Source organism: Electrona antarctica (assembly GCF_951216825.1).
Source record: "Electrona antarctica genome assembly, chromosome: 7".
In the NCBI taxonomy this organism is placed as follows: domain Eukaryota; kingdom Metazoa; phylum Chordata; class Actinopteri; order Myctophiformes; family Myctophidae; genus Electrona; species Electrona antarctica.
This window is the reverse complement of record NC_136812.1, coordinates 13,995,367-14,011,229: the sequence shown is the minus strand read 5'-3', so window position 1 is coordinate 14,011,229 and position 15,863 is coordinate 13,995,367. Positions and strand designations below refer to the sequence as shown.

The 15,863-nt window shown below is 46.4% G+C and overlaps 1 protein-coding gene across 2 annotated transcripts in view; it reads left to right on the top strand.

Annotated features, from left to right (window-relative positions):
- dab1a (DAB adaptor protein 1a) overlaps positions 1 to 15,863 on the top strand; it is a gene marked incomplete at both ends in the record, with an annotated part of 86,473 nt that overhangs the window by 28,026 nt on the left and 42,584 nt on the right. For both annotated transcript variants that reach the window (XM_079505968.1, XM_079505969.1), the window contains 3 exons: positions 3,510 to 3,649; positions 7,626 to 7,724; positions 15,453 to 15,584. In XM_079505968.1, coding sequence (XP_079362094.1) covers positions 3,510 to 3,649; positions 7,626 to 7,724; positions 15,453 to 15,584 — 371 coding nt within the window. The remainder of the gene's footprint in view (positions 1 to 3,509; positions 3,650 to 7,625; positions 7,725 to 15,452; positions 15,585 to 15,863) is intronic.

Here is a 15,863-nt window from a genome sequence, read left to right as displayed (position 1 = left end):
AGTCTGTGTGTGACAAACAGAGTTCATCTCCAGTGCAGTGGAAGGCCCAGGGCTGTGGGTGTGGGCGGGGCTGTGGGTAGACTGCGATCACTCCATCACTATAGACTCCCTTTCCGACCTTCCTGCTGAATGCTAATGCCTCAATATGTTTATATGAATATCGTTGCTGTCGAGCGTAAAACCTCTTATCTCTATATTCCTAATGTTTGTGGGGTTTTTTTCTCGTAATTAACGCCCTATATCACTGCGCAAAAAACTTGGAATACAGATGTGTATATTACAGGAAACTCCCGTTAAACTTTCCAACAAACTCCCGTAAACTCTCAAATTGTACCATCACACCTGTATATTACCGTATATTACTGTATATGCTGCTAAACTTGAGGTTTACGGGCAAAAAGTGCCCATAATTGCCCGTTAACTCCTCTTTTCACGTAGTGCTACTCGATCACACTACAGGGTCACACAAAAGCATCAAAAGTAGCACATCCGCAAGCTCGAAACGGGGCACCAAGCAACGCGTTTTGGCTTGCAGATCTGATACTTTGTGTGTCAATATGTTGCATTATCACCATTGTGCCTCTACGCCTCTCCCTGAGTCCCTATAGCACTCTCACAGTCTCTCATAGTCAAACATGCATCCACACTCGCCAACAATATCATAAAATCATTATTTTTAGGACAATGATTTTATGAAAAACATTTTTAACCCTAACCACAAAATACCTATGCCGTGTCGCAGTGTGACGTCGTGAGCTTGTAGATCGTCTATTTTTCGGTGGCTGACACTGGCACCCACTAAGGGGAACTCAGGCATACTGTAGATTAGAGGTCTTCACGGCTCCGAGCCCGAAAAGCCCCGAGAGCTGTTGGAACCTGAGCCGAACAGAACCGCCTATTATAATAAATATGAGGACCGTTACCCGTACAAAACCCAAGTAGCCTATCCAAAATGATCGAATGCCCACATTATCATTAAGAGCTGTACATTATTAAATATATATCTTATACCTAACACGCCATGTTAATCGCAGAGTCAATCATTGCATTGCAGTTTGGACGCAGTTTATAAATAAAAAATAAATTCACGTCAATCCACGTCCATCCATTCTTTAGATGTGTAGTGTGTAATCTTTCTTCTTAGCCATAGCTAATCCACAGTTAATTTATGTTGCACCAGTTGTTTATCATTATATCTTCAGCTTCGGCTTTGCACTGCTGAGCATAAAGTTCAACACGCTATGACAACTCGATTGTTATACCAAATTTGAACCATTAACCAAAGCTTAACTTTAACAATAATATCAACAATATATAGCCTATAATATAACTTCCCTGCATGACGTCTTTTGTTGTCGTTTTGTAAGAAGCGCCTACTTCCTCAATAAAGTCAAATGACCAAGGCACGCAGGCTCCCACTGCATGTGCATGGCTTGAGGAGGAAAAAAGGGGGGTGATTGACAGCTGGGACAGCCAATTGCCGGGTCCACTCGGGTTTTAGTCATTTCCCGAGCACTGAGACACACGGGAGCCGCTCCGAAAGTACCCGGGAGTCACTTAGTAAACGGAACCGGGACCGGCTGCGGGTCGGTTCGGACCCCGGGTAAGCCCCGAGTGAACGGCCGACATGCGGTCTCTACACAAGAGGAAGCAGAAGCAGTGCCCCGGGCCCCCTGAGGCAAATTTAAATGATCTGTTTTTGAGGGGCGCCAGCCCTCCCAGGGTTTGTGTGAACACAAACATTGGCTGATGATTGGCCGAGCACGGAATGTGATATGATGGAGTATGATGATGTATGATCATACAAGCCCCTCACTTCACACAGGTGTGATTTTTGTTTTGGCTTCCCAGATGGCTTCCCAGGTTGCTCCAACCCTAAACCGAACCTCTAAATGAAATGCCATAATCCTATACAACCAAAAACTAATAGAATACGCACATCACTTAGTAGAGGTGCTGGGTTCAAAAGTGACATCAGAAAAAGAGAGCACACTCATCTGCTCCACAAGTTAGACTTTATTAATAAAGTATGTGGAGCAGATGAGTGTGCAGGTTCTTTTCTCTTTTTCTGATAATCCTTTAACCCCAACCAACCCTAAGCCCTGACCCTAACCTCCTTGTAAGCCTTGTAAGTTCTTGTAAGCCTATAATCAGTTTTAATCATAAAACAACCCTTCCTTTCTCGTTTGAGGTCCAGGAAAACTGTCCTCCCATTACTCCATAAATCCTACTATACTTGTGGGGACAATTGGCCCCACAAATTTAGTAATACAAGTACGCACGCACGCACGCACGCACGCTCGCACGCACGCACGCACGCACGCACGCACGCACGCACGCACGCACGCACGCACGCACGCACGCACGCACGCACGCACGCATGCACGCACGCACGCACGCATGCACGCACACACACACACAATGTTTATCAGGCATCTGTGTGCATTGTATAATGTTGCGGCATTGTACTCAGTTGAGAAGATAACGTTGAGACTATTGGACAAGCACAAGGTCAGTTAATGGTGACACACAGCGAACCTGCACACACAGTACACAACAATGCACAACACACGCAGGAGCTTACGATGATAAGAACACAAAATGTCAGTCTTGTTCTTGTGGAGGAAGCAGGACTGCTTGGAGAGGAAGGGTAGGGCCATGGAGCTGCCACGGGGTCAAAGAGATGCCGGGTGATTTGTGTCTCTGCTCAAAAGGTCACGGCCTGACCTCTGCATCCCTCTGCATGGAATCGATTCTCACTTCTGAACATATATCGATCGCTGCCAGTCATGCATCACGTGCATGTCGTCACATGTCGCCCGGAAACCTTTTATGTCCCACGACTGTTTACTTTTTAGGAAATAGGCGGGAAAGTAGTCGTTTTTTTTTATTGTTACATCACATGTTTACAAGAGTGGGCACCTCGATTAATTAATGTCTTAATTAATGTCAAGTATAGAATATGATTAAGGTCTAATAATTCTACAATTGCTATACAAATTGCTACACCTGTATTAATACAGTAATTTCAACAAGGAACTGAAGGTTCATGTTCAAAACGCTGCAAGGTTGCAATACGAGGTTTCTGACAACATATTGATCCCTGTCATTCATACGTCAACATGCATGTGGGGAAGGTACCAGGGTCAAATAATAAGATGTTGACCTGACCGCGTGTGTGTGTGCGTGTGTGTGTGTGTGTGTGTGTGTGTGTGTGTGTGTGTGTGTGTGTGATGGATGTGCTGCTGGTAATGGCATTGGTATGAGGTTGATGGAGGTCCTCGGCTGGAGCTCACAGGCTGCAACTCTGTCTGCTGACCTTGTTGTCACCTGCACAGGACTGTATGACTCTCGCTCTCTGCGTGCGTGTGTGTGCGTGCATGCGTGTGTGCGTGTGTCCAGACTCTCTCGCCAGTACATGTTCGTATGTGTGCTATACTGTACTGACTCTCTCTCTCTCTCTCTCTCTCTCTCTCTCTCTCTCTCTCTCTCTCTCTCTCTCTCTCCAGGGCAGGAGCGCAGCGAGGCGACTCTCATCAGGCGTTTTAAGGGCGATGGCGTCCGCTACAAGGCCAAGCTCATCGGCCTGGACGAGGTCACCGCGGCCCGCGGAGACAAGCTCTGCCAGGACTCAATGATGAAGCTCAAGGTAAGGGCTGAGGTCCGCTGTTTGTGTGTGTGTGTGTGTGTGTGTGTGTGTGTGTGTGTGTGTGTGTGTGTGTGTGTGTGTGTGTGTGTGCGTGTGTGTGTGCGTGTGCGTGTGCGTGTGTGTGTCTTGTCTGTCACATTTTTCCTTATTAACCATTAACCAGAACCCTAGCGTTCTTATTCAGATTCAGAATAGGTGAACATTCACATTATAGTTTATTATTATCCTCTTCTTCCTATATATTAAAATTGGCTAATGATTGGGACCACCGCCCTGTCATTATGACTCAAACATAACAATAAACAAACCTGAGATGCCCATAGGCATATAGAGCGTCGCAGTCCCGCCCCCTTCCAGAAGAAAAAAATGTAAAAAGAAAAAAGTGTTTTACCCTGCCCTTTTTTTGTTCTTTCTAGTTATTTGTTCGGCCCAAACGTTTTTTTTTTTATTGTCATGATTTGTCAGGAGCCGAGTTGGCTTTGTCCGAGGCTTAAATGTCTTTAAATAAATACTTTCTGAAACAGAAAAATTAATGGTAAATTATCTTCCGGTGCCCTCGCAGGGGGCGGGACTGTGACATCCGGTTGTCCTGAGCCACAGATCTGTACGCTATGTCCATACATATCTCTGCTGATGTCGGGAAGAAACCACCTAACTCCAAAATGTTAATTTTTCAGGAAATGAAGAAAACCGTATATTTTGAAAACAACACAATACTGCCTCGTCGAACTTGGTCTAGTGACTTTTTATATTGTCAATTGCTTGCATGAGAAGGGGATAGATGGTGGAGTTAGTTGCTTTAGCAGCAATTTGTGTTGTCAAACAAAGAGAGAGAATATCTTCCTTGAGAAAATGAATCTTTTTTTCTGCACATATGGCAGAGAGGGAAGCAGGTGCGTGAGGTCAGTGGGTGGTGGAATCGGTAGGGGGTGTGTGTGGGTGGGGGAACGGGGGTGAGGAGGTGATTGGGGGTGAGTCTCATTTGCATGGCCATGGAGATGGAGATGCCAGCCAGAGGGTGGAGAGGTGAGGTTGCAGGGAGCGTCGGAAGGCACCGCTGAGGGAATGTTTAATTGGCAATGAAGGATGATGTGCGAACAAGAGGCAGCAAGGGTCAGAACTGAGTAATGCATGTATTATGCTTCAGTTGGTTTGTGTATTGTTTTGATGCCTTGAACTGTGTGTGTTTTGAATAGGGGCCTTTTGCATCGTGATCTCGTTCTGCTTGCATCTCTGATGTAAAGTTAGCAATGACAATAAAAAAGAATCACACCCGTGTGAACTGAGCGTTGCAGGCTGCTCAACAACACCGCTGACTGGCTGGCAGCAGTATTGCAGCTGCTCGTATTCAGACATGCAGACATACAGACATGCACCCTGCATGGCCGGTCATTGGAGCGGCTCAGTTAGCTGTAGAACAAATGTTAAACAAAGAACAGTCCATTACAGAGCAATGGTGGCATGGAACTCATTACCTATGTTTTTTTGTTTATGAGGATAACTTTGAGTTATCTTCTTCTTAATGAGTTTTAAGAAGAAGCTGAAGGAGATGCATATGAGCTATATATCCCATTATAATGTATATTTACTTTACTATCAATGTTGAAGATTGGATTGTACTGTGGAGCTAGCTATCAAATGTAGAAGACGGATCATGAGTTGTTTTGTGTTGTATTGTGTTGGATGAATGTATGTAATAATATGGAAGAAATGTTTTTGATGATGATATGTTTAAGACCCCAGGAAGAGTAGCTGCTGTGACTCACGTTAAGCTAATGGGGATCTAATAAATAAATCAAATCAAACTTGAATATGTTTATAACATTCCCTCCATGGCATGCCGGATATATTTCTGCGTAGTGTTGGAGGCTTGTGGAGACTGGTGTGGTAGACCGGACAGATGGCCGCTTGCCTTTGTCAATTACTGTGGCAGGATGACTAAATATGAGTAGCCATGGTTGCGCGTGGGTGTCTCAGACCAAAACCAGCTGATCTACAAGCTCTGCGGCACGTTGTAAGTCAAAAGTCGTACGATTTGTCACACGCGTTACCGTACTGAAATTTGTGAGCCGCAGCCAAGGAGCGGTGAGCTGCAGCCGTGCCGCACTCGGGAATCATTTGATTAGTGGATTTGACCCCCCAATCCAACCCATTGAGTGTCAAGCAGGGAGGCATTGGGTCACATTTTTTACAGTCTTTGGTATGACCTCCCAGTTTCAGGGCGGACACTCTAACCACAAGGGCACTGAGCTGGTTGGAAGCTTATAGATCAGATATTTTTGGCATGCAAGCTAAGTGTAAATCAGCCATTACGAGTATGAGTGTCGTGACAGTGGCGGCAGAAATGGAGACAGACAGAGAGAAATGTCACGCTTTTGCAATTAAGTTACACAGGGTTGCCTGTCCTCTCCCCCTGTGCTTGGTACTGTATGAAGGGAAAATTAGGGAATTGGCTTAACAACTAAACAAGGAGAATAAAAAGTTAAGAGTAAAAAAAAAAAAGCATATAGATCTTAGAAAGTCTAGAAAGTCTTCATCTTCAAAATAATCTCACACCTCCTCAATAATTAATTTCCCTTCTAGAAACTGTTCAGAAGTCCCTCGGGAATGTGGTTGAATGGCTTTGAAATAAGTTTAGTGTGTATTGCACTTTTTTCCCTCTACTATTTTAAATAAATAGATTATTTCAAACAGGGCATGTATTTTTATTTTTTTATTTATATCCTGTCCTGTGATATACACAGTCAGCTTGGCGATTCAGTCACTTTGAAAAATGATCCATCCGTCATCAAATATTCATCACCGCCAGCGCTTTGAATATATATTTTAACAGAATGCATTTGTTCACCGCCGGTGATATGTCAATTCTGAAAACTATGTTTATGTCTATCGTCGCTGGCGGGCGGTATATAACCTCGTATCTCCATATTTCAGATGGTTGTGTTTTTGGTGTAAATGAATGCCCTGCTTCATCATACAACACATGTCGCAGCATAAGTAGTGAAAATAGCAGCTCTACAAGCTCGCAAGCTATTTTCACTCTTTTCAATCGTCGATCAAAAATGATCATACTAAAGGAATGGTGTCGGAGATACAAGTTGTCCACACTAGTGTTGTGAAAACTCATGTGAGGAGGAGGAGGAGGAGGAGGAGGAGGAGGAGGAGCAGCGTCTGTTAAATGCCTAAATTGTCATTGTAAATTGAGGCACTGGGCAGACACTGGGGAGGCACTGGGGAGGCACTGGGGAGGCACTGGGGGGACACTGAGGAGGCACTGGGGGTCACTACGGAGGCATTGTGGAGGCAGGGGGCACTACTAGTACTGGGGAGGCACTGGGGGGACACTGGGGAGGCACTGGGGGGACACTGCATGGGGAGGCACTGGGGGACACTGGGGACGCACTGGGACGCACGGGGAGGCACTAGGGAGGCACTGGGGGGACAGACGAAAAAAGGAGAGGAGGGGGGAGAGGCCATTGATCAAACGACTTCCCTCCTCTTTCATTCAGAGGGGAAATCCATCACACCTCTCCTTCTCTGTCCTCTCCATTCTGCCACCCCCCCCCCCTCTCTCTCTCTCTTTCTCTGTCCATATATCTGTTTCTGTCTCTGTCTCTCCCCTTTCTCTCTCACTTCCAATCTGTCTCTGTCACTCACTTACCTCTCTCGCTCTGAACTCTACGACCTTCTCTTTGCTCTGTCCTGCTGTTCTATCCTAACCGTTTTCTACTTTTTCACTTTTGCAACTTTTCTACAGTGTGTGTGAGGTACAGTTTGTGTTTAAGGGAATACGAGATAAAAAAAACTACAATATTAACCATTGTTTTTCTGTCTGTCTGTCTGTCTGTCTGTCTGTCTGTCTGTCTGTCTGTCTGTCTGTCTGTCTGTCTGTCTGTCTGTCTGTCTGTCTGTCTGTCTGTCTGTCTGTCTGTCTGTCTGTCTGTCTGTCTGTCTGTCTGTCTGTCTGTGTCCTTAGGGAATAGCTGCTGCAACCCGGTCTAAAGGGGATCACAAGCAGAAGGTGTTTCTAACAGTGTCCTTTGGAGGGATCAAGATCTTTGATGAGAAGTCTGGGGTAAGCATGTGTGTTGTGTAAATAAAGGCCCCTGCCAGCTGGGCTGCTGGGCCGCCCAATCATATTAAGTTAAACTGTCAAAAATTGGAAACGCACAGCTGTCCCTTCGGATTATGGGAACGATGTCACTTGTAAACACAGCTCTTTGGCAAGTTGATTTCACATGAAGCAGCAAAATGACACACAGTGGCACCTTTAAAATGCTTCAAAGTCTGCAACATTTTGGGCAACCATAGGTAGGACAAATTGCCTAGTTGGGGCCCACCGAAGGCCCAAACCGCACCAATGATTCACCATGAAACTCCTTGCAACCAAACGGTTGTGAGTAGTTGCATGTAGTTGCGTGAAACCATTATAGTACAGTACACTACAGTACAGTACAGTACAGTACAGTACAGTACAGTACAGTACAGTACAGTACAGTACAGTACAGTACAGTACAGTACAGTACAGTACAGTACGAATAGTACATTACAGTGTGTACAGTACAGTACGCGTAGTACAGTACGGTACAGTACAGTACAGCACAGGCCGAATGCCGGTCTCACTCTAGCGAAAAGCCGGGAGCAATTAGGGGTTCAGCGTCTTGCTCAAGGACACTTCGACACTAACTCTGGGGGAGCCCGGGTTTTAACTGGGAACCTCACAAGCACTGTGTGTGTGTGTGTGTGTGTGTGTGTGTGTGTGTGTGTGTGTGTGTGTGTGTGTGTGTGTGTGTGTGTGTGTGTGTGTGTGTGTGTGTGTGTGTGTGGTAGTGCACATGTGTGTATGTGACACTGCTTGCATATCTCTCTTCATGTGCGCGTGTCTTTGTGCGTGCGTGCGTGCGTGCGTGCGTGCGTGCGTGCGTGCGTGCGTGCGTGCGTGCGTGCGTGCGTGCAGTGTGTTGCCTCTGTTAATGAGGCCTCTCCGTGAGGAGCAGTGTCCCCCGGGGGAAATCAGGAGAGCCTAATTGAAACCCTGAGAACAAGGCCTTGGCAGATGAGAGAACATAGCTGCATGGTCCCATTCTCTCTCTCTCTCTCTCTCTCTCCAAACACTCCAAACAGCACTCTTATGTGTTACACTCCCACACATTATGCACTTTCCCATCTGACATGCCGCCCGCCCGCCTCTGTTTCAGATCTGTGGATCGATATCAATCTTGGCCTCCATTGCTCCGCTGCTTTTGTCTGTGTCTCTGTCTGTTGTCATCATGGCATGTCTCTTGTGCAAAAGCTTTTCACTGCACAATACGTGACAGCGGTGTCTTTCAGCTTAAGACCATAATATAGACAAAGATACAGGGAATATTTCCTTTTTTCAAAAAGTACATACAGTTAATACAATAATGCTTAAAGGATAACACAAAATGCCCTGAGGGCTTTCTTCGATATTCAATTCATCAAGATATACGATACTATACAAAAGAATCCTCAGTACTAGGGAGCAACAAAAGTATACTTACAGAAACACATTGGAGGGCCATTTCTTTTGGAAAGCTAGGAGACTTGTTTATGTCCAGGTGCTCTTTTATGGTGGGTTTGGAGGAGGGTGAGGACTCCTGCCAATCCTGCGTGGTGGTAGGGCATATTCCGCATTTTGGTGGCATAACAGTAGAATTAAATAATCCCCCATAAGCGTACTCAAATATACATCTGAGCCAGTTTGCAGATTTTATTTTGGAGTGCCGCTTTTTCCATTTAGTTGGTTTATGAGTTATTTTCAAAGCTGAGCACCCACTGCCTTAAACAAAGGGCAGTTTCCAGTTTCTGTCTTTTTTTAAAATGATCCCCATGTTTGTGTGGAATGAGATCAGTGGAGCTCCCTCTGGTGATCCAGAGAGTAAAGCCTCTACATGCTACAAAGCAATGCAACCCGACATCAGAACTTTGTAGCTACGACTCATCTGAAAAAAGACACACTTTCATACTCATTGACTGCCAACCAAACTGAGATGAATCCTTCCTGCTCAATAATCTGATGGAATTAATCACAGCTGTGTAGCTCGCTCTGTCTCCAGTGCAGGAGCAAGTTTGAGTATACTCTACAAACATATTCTAACTTTTTGTGTTTTCCCGCAAATTGGCGCCTTACTTGATCATACTATACAGCGTCACACAAATGTATCAAAAGTTGCAGATCTACAAGCTCTGTGACGCGTTTTGAGTGTGTACCTATACAGTATGTCTGCTACTTCTGCTGATGATACACTCCTCAGCTGATGTCTGTTCCCCAATGCTGACAGAATAATAATGATAATATTGATCTGAACGAATAGATCACTCTGGGTGAGTGGATGATGGTATAGCATGTAGCCGCCCATAAGTCTATATATGTTCAGACTGGATTGTTGCTATTCAAACTTTGAATGACCCACATTTCTGTGTTTTGAAATCTCTGATCGTACAACTGAGTCACTCGCCAAAAAACAGTCGATCTGCAAGCTCACAACAAGCCTCGATGCCACTATGTCGTTACATTGATGACCACAGCAATCAACGCAGATAGGTCGACGACGTCCAAATACACATACCGTAACAATGCAAACAGTCAGTCAGTCCTGAAGATCACATTTTAAGAAACTAACTGGATATGACTGCAGAGCCCTGAACAAAGACAGAGCAGCCAGAGAGACAGAGAGCGAGAGTGACTGCCGAAATGTTCAGCCATGTTGACAGTCTCATTCCCCGGCCGAGCATCAGTCAGCCCAACGGACGGGCGTACGTATGGACGGACGGACAGACGGATGAGCGGAAGGATGGATGGCCTCTCTCCCGCGGAGGAGGGAAGGTCGGCAAGGAGGATGGAGGGAGGGTGTTGCTTGAGACGGAGGGAGAGGAGAGTGGAGACATTAATCTCTCAGAGGGCACGGCGGCATGTTCTCTCTCTTTTTTTCTCTTTCCTTCTCTCGCTTCTCCTTCTCTCACACTATCTATCACGCCTGCTCAAAAACAACACCCTATCTCGCAATCACGCACGCATGCACGTGCACACACACACACACACACACACACACACACACACACGCACACGCACACGCACACGCACACACCAATTGATACAGCTCCATGCCAGGTCAGAAACTCCTAGGCGTGAAGGGCTGAGCTGCGGCCGTGCACCCTGCTCCCTGGGAGAATGGGATGAGAAAAGGTGAAATTAGCCTCGGTCAAGTCCAGATCACTTCAGTTCAGTTCAGCCCCATGGGAAGAAGTGTGCGATGTTGCTGCACAAATGGATGCACATCAGTGTCTCCATTTACCCTTTAGAGCCCTACTTGATCATACTACAGCGTCACGCGGAAGCATCAAGAGTAGCATATCCACCACGCGTTTTGAGCTTTTTTTGTTTCGTTTTTTTTTCCATTTGAATCCTGAAAAGTAGGCAGTTTGGAGAAACAGTTTTGGAGATATAAAGGTTTCTAGCCTGCATGGGTTCCAGCCTGATTCGCTGCGTTCCGTAGATCTGAAATGTCACTTCGCAAATCAGTCTGGAGAGTCTCCTATAAATGGTAAATGGTGCATTTATATAGCACCTTTATCCAAGGTGCTTTACATAGATTGTGCATTACATTCACCCATTCACACACCAATGGCGGGGGAAACCATGCACCAACCAGCACATCAGGAGCAATTCGGGGTTCAGTGTCTCGCTCAAAGACACTTCGACACCAACTCTGGGGGAGCCCGGGTTCGAACTGGCAACCTTGCGGTTACCATCCAGCCACTCTACCCCTGAGCCACCGCTGCTCCTATAGGCGGGACATATGAAGGTTGAAATGGAGCCGAGGCTTCTGAGTGGCCTGTGGTGCGTGTTGAGGAAAAACACTAGTTTGACGTTGTATCAATGCGCAGCTACTGCTGTTGTCCTGCGACGACTCCTTATCATTCACTAAACTCACCCCACACAGCCGTAATCTTTTTGTACTACTGAATCTGACAGTGGACTACTGAATCTGACAGTGGACTACTGAATCTGACAGTGGACTACTGAATCTGACAGTGGACTACTGAATCTGACAGTGGACTACTGAATCGTTTACTTTTTACCGTAGGTGTTTACTCTCAAGTCTCGAACGGTGCTATTTTTGTCAACAGTGAGAAGCATGGACAGAGTGCCGCTGGCTGATGACGTATCAGCAACAACGTGGCTACGTAACAGGTGACGTTATGAAATGCGTGTCAAGCAGGCTTTGTCCTGTCCCGAAGTGACATTTCAGATCCGCGGAACGCAGCCAATCAGGCTGGAACTCAGGCTATAGAGGTTTCTACCCGACAGAGAATAAATGCTCCGTATAGAAGCCTTGTTTGTTTCTGAGCTCCACTGGTCTCTCTCTTTAATTCTTTTTTATCCCACGATTTTGTAACCCATTTTTTCACCTGGTGCCAATTGTCTAAGCTGTAAGCCTGGGCGCTACTCTCCCTCTGCCAACCTGGGAAGAGCCCCGAACTGAGCTCATGCTTCCTTCAGTGCAGGAGGAGTGAGCAGGCCGCTAATTATCACCTGACAGGGGGGAGTTTCCCCGAAAGAAGACGATCTACAAGCTTGAAACATGTCGTTTTGTGCCGTGCTTCAAGCTTGCAGATCTCAGTAGGGCGTTCATTTTACGAAAAAACACAAAAGGTTAAAATATGGACATGAGAGGTTTTTTATCTGACAGCAACAATAAGTTGTTTCAACGGTATGCTTGTTGCCGTGCACACACACACACACACACACACACACACACACACACACACACACACACACACACACACACACACATGTACGGGTGGGTACACGTCTGTCATGTACGCCGTACGTGACAGACTACTATCGCCGTGACAGCAGAGCTGCCTCTTGCTAAGAGCTAATTAAACCTTGAAGCTAGCTGCTTCTCTCGGCGTGTGGCGTCTGGGCTGTCGCCCGGAGGCACCGCTGCCTCCCCGGGTCCTCTCCCCAGGAGAGAGATGTGATGAGCGGGCAAGAGGAGGAGAGAGACAGCCTCTCCCTGGTTTCTCCTCCCCCAACTCCACTCCCAGCTCCTAGCGGGAAATATATGGCTCAACGGCCACCAACTGCTGAAGGGCACGGTGCCCAGTCATTCAGACATGCACTGACAGCGTCCCTGCACGTGTGCGTGTGTGTGTGTGTGTGTGTGTGTGTGTGTGTGTGTGTGTGTGTGTGTGTGTGTGTGTGTGTGTGTGTGTGTGTGTGTGTGTGTGTGTGTGTGTGTGTGTGTGTGTTTCACTACATTTGTGATTGCCAAATGTGCTAAAAGTATAGTACAGAGGTATAGGCAACCTTATACGCACGGGGAGGGTGTGGCACTGCATGGCACACTGGCAAAAGTGTGAGAGAAAGTTATATATATATATATATATATATATATATATATATATATATATGTGTGTATATATGTGTGTATATATATATATATATATATATACTTATATATATATATAAGTTGTGTTGAAAAAAGGTGATATATGAACAATCAAAATCTATAGGTAATATTTTATTTTGACGCGGAGTCATAAAACATACCGGTAATGTTATTACACTGTCAAGAAAATAATAATGGTAAATGGTGCATTTATATAGCGCTTTTATCCAAAGCGCTTTACATAGATTGTGCATTGCATTCACCCGCACGCACGCACGCACACACACACACACACACACATGGTGGAGGAAACATGCAAGGGGTTCAGAGTCTTGCTCAAGGACACTTTGATACTAACTCTGGCGGAGCCCAGATTGCCTACCCCTATTTATCTATCTTACCTATATGTACCTCTGAGCCACTGCCACCCATGGCATGCCCCCCCCCCCCCTCTCTCTCTCTATATCTCTCCATCCCAACTCCCCCGCCTTCAGCAGCTACCCACCTACAGTTAAGTCAATAGCCCCATTGGATGACCTGTGTGTGTGTGTGTGTGTGTGTGTGTGTGTGTGTGTGTGTGTGTGTGTGCGTGTGCGTGTGCGTGTGCGTGTGCGTGCGCGTGCGCGTGCATGCGTGTGTTTGTGTGTGTCATTTTCAGGTCAGTTCAAAATGTGTAAATCGTTTTGTGTAAATTATGAAATACAGAAGACAGAGGCACGCATTGATTTTCTATTACTGCGGCAGGTTGTCACTGCGTGTGTGTGCGTGCATGTGCGATTGTACGTGCGTGCAGTGTGGACATACAGAATTAATCGAAGCCACCATCATGATTTTGTCTTGGAGTGGGATCAGAGGGAACAGATGCGTGCGTTTAGCCTCAGAGGCACAGAGAACCAACCTCCAGCAGATATGGGGGCTGATTATGTGTGTGTGTGTGTGTGTGTGTGTGTGTGTGTGTGTGTGTGTGTGTGTGTGTGTGTGTGTGTGTGTGTGTGTGTGTGTGTGTGTGTGTGTGTGTGTGTGTGTGTGTGTGTGTGTGTGTGTGTGTGTGTGTGTGTGCGTCTGCTTTCCCAGCATGCCGTTGGCAGTGGACGCCCACAACAAAGTGGATGTCCATTATGACTTGTTATGCACACCATTATCCTCGCCGCTGGGCGGATAACCTTTTATCTCGAGAGATCGGCAATTTGTAGATTGGCTATTTTCACAGTTTTGGCAACACACTTTAATTTTAACAAACACACAAATTAAGGCCTGCATTTTTGAAAACGCTAAAAAGCTGAAACAAAATGTGTGTGTTTACTGCATACTGAATGTGCCCTCAGGTATTTGCACAGGTGCATTAAGATTATGTATGTGTGCTCACACACAAGTATATACGAGTGTGTGTGTGCGCGTGTGTGTGAGTGTGCGTGCGTGCGTGCGTGCGTGCGTGCGTGCTGTGAGTAAGGGCACAGATGAAGTGATCAAGTCAACAGCCTGCCGAGCTGTGATTGTCGCTGATGCTCCGTCCTCATGTCCTGGGGACAACAACTAGCCATCTGCCACCGGCATCTCTCTACCAGCCTGGCTGGCACTGCCCACCACACACTAAACTATAGTGGGCACGTGTGTGTGTGTGTGTGTGTGTGTGTGTGTGTGTGTGTGTGTGTGTGTGTGTGTGTGTGTGTGTGTGTGTGTGTGTGTGTGTGTGTGTGTGTGTGTGTGTGTGGGTGTGTGTGTGTGTGTACTTGTGTTACTATAGCTGTGAGGACCACATGTAAACTATAGTGCACTGTGCATTACAATCACCCATCGACCCACCATTCACACACCGATGGCAGCGGAAACCATGCAAGGCGCCAACCTGCCCATCAGGAGCAGATATGTCTTGCTCAAGGACACTTCGACACTCATCTAAATCTCTCATATCAGCACCACTGCCCTAAACATGTAGTGTTGTTGTGGAATAAACACAGAAGCACCAGGGGGGAAGTTGACTGAAAGGGAACAAACCATTCCAATCCGAATGTGTGATGCTTCAACACTAACTCTGGGGAGCCCAGGGTCAAACTGGGCAAACCTCCCGATCCACTGCCGCCCCCAGAGCCAATGTCCCCACAAGTATAGCAGAATGTCAGAAATAGACGTTGTGAGAACCATTTCCCTGGTCCTGGTACATTTAGAGGTTAGGTTTAGGGGTTAGAGTTAAGAGTCAGAGTTAGTTAGTTAGTTAGAGTAGTTGCGAGCTGTTGTCGTGTGCACTTTAAGTGGTCAAAAGTAGTGACCATTGAAACGCTTCAAAAAGTGCTCTCTCTATAAACTCAAAGGCCTACTTACTTGCGTATAGAGATGTTTATAACTTTGTATGACTCATCTAACACCCCCCTCTTCCCCCCTCCCAGGTCCTTCAGCACCACCATGCGGTCCATGAGATCTCCTACATCGCCAAGGACATCACGGACCACCGAGCCTTCGGCTACGTCTGTGGGAAGGAAGGGAACCACCGCTTTGTGGCAATCAAGACCGCTCAGTCGGTTAGTGTGTTAGCCTGTGTGTCAGTTAGTGTGTTAGCCTGTGTGTCAGTTAGTGTGTTAGCCTGTGTGTCAGTTAGGGTGTTAGCCTGTGTGTCAGTTAGTGTGTTAGCCTGTGTGTCAGTTGATACACATAATTATGTGAGTGTGTGTGTGGGTGTGAGTGTGTGTGTGTGTGTGTGTGTGCGTGCGTACGTGTGTGTGTACAACACAATAACAGAACAGAAACATCTTGAGGATTTTGTTGAGCGTCTAAACGAACACACTTGGCCCGTGTTCAGG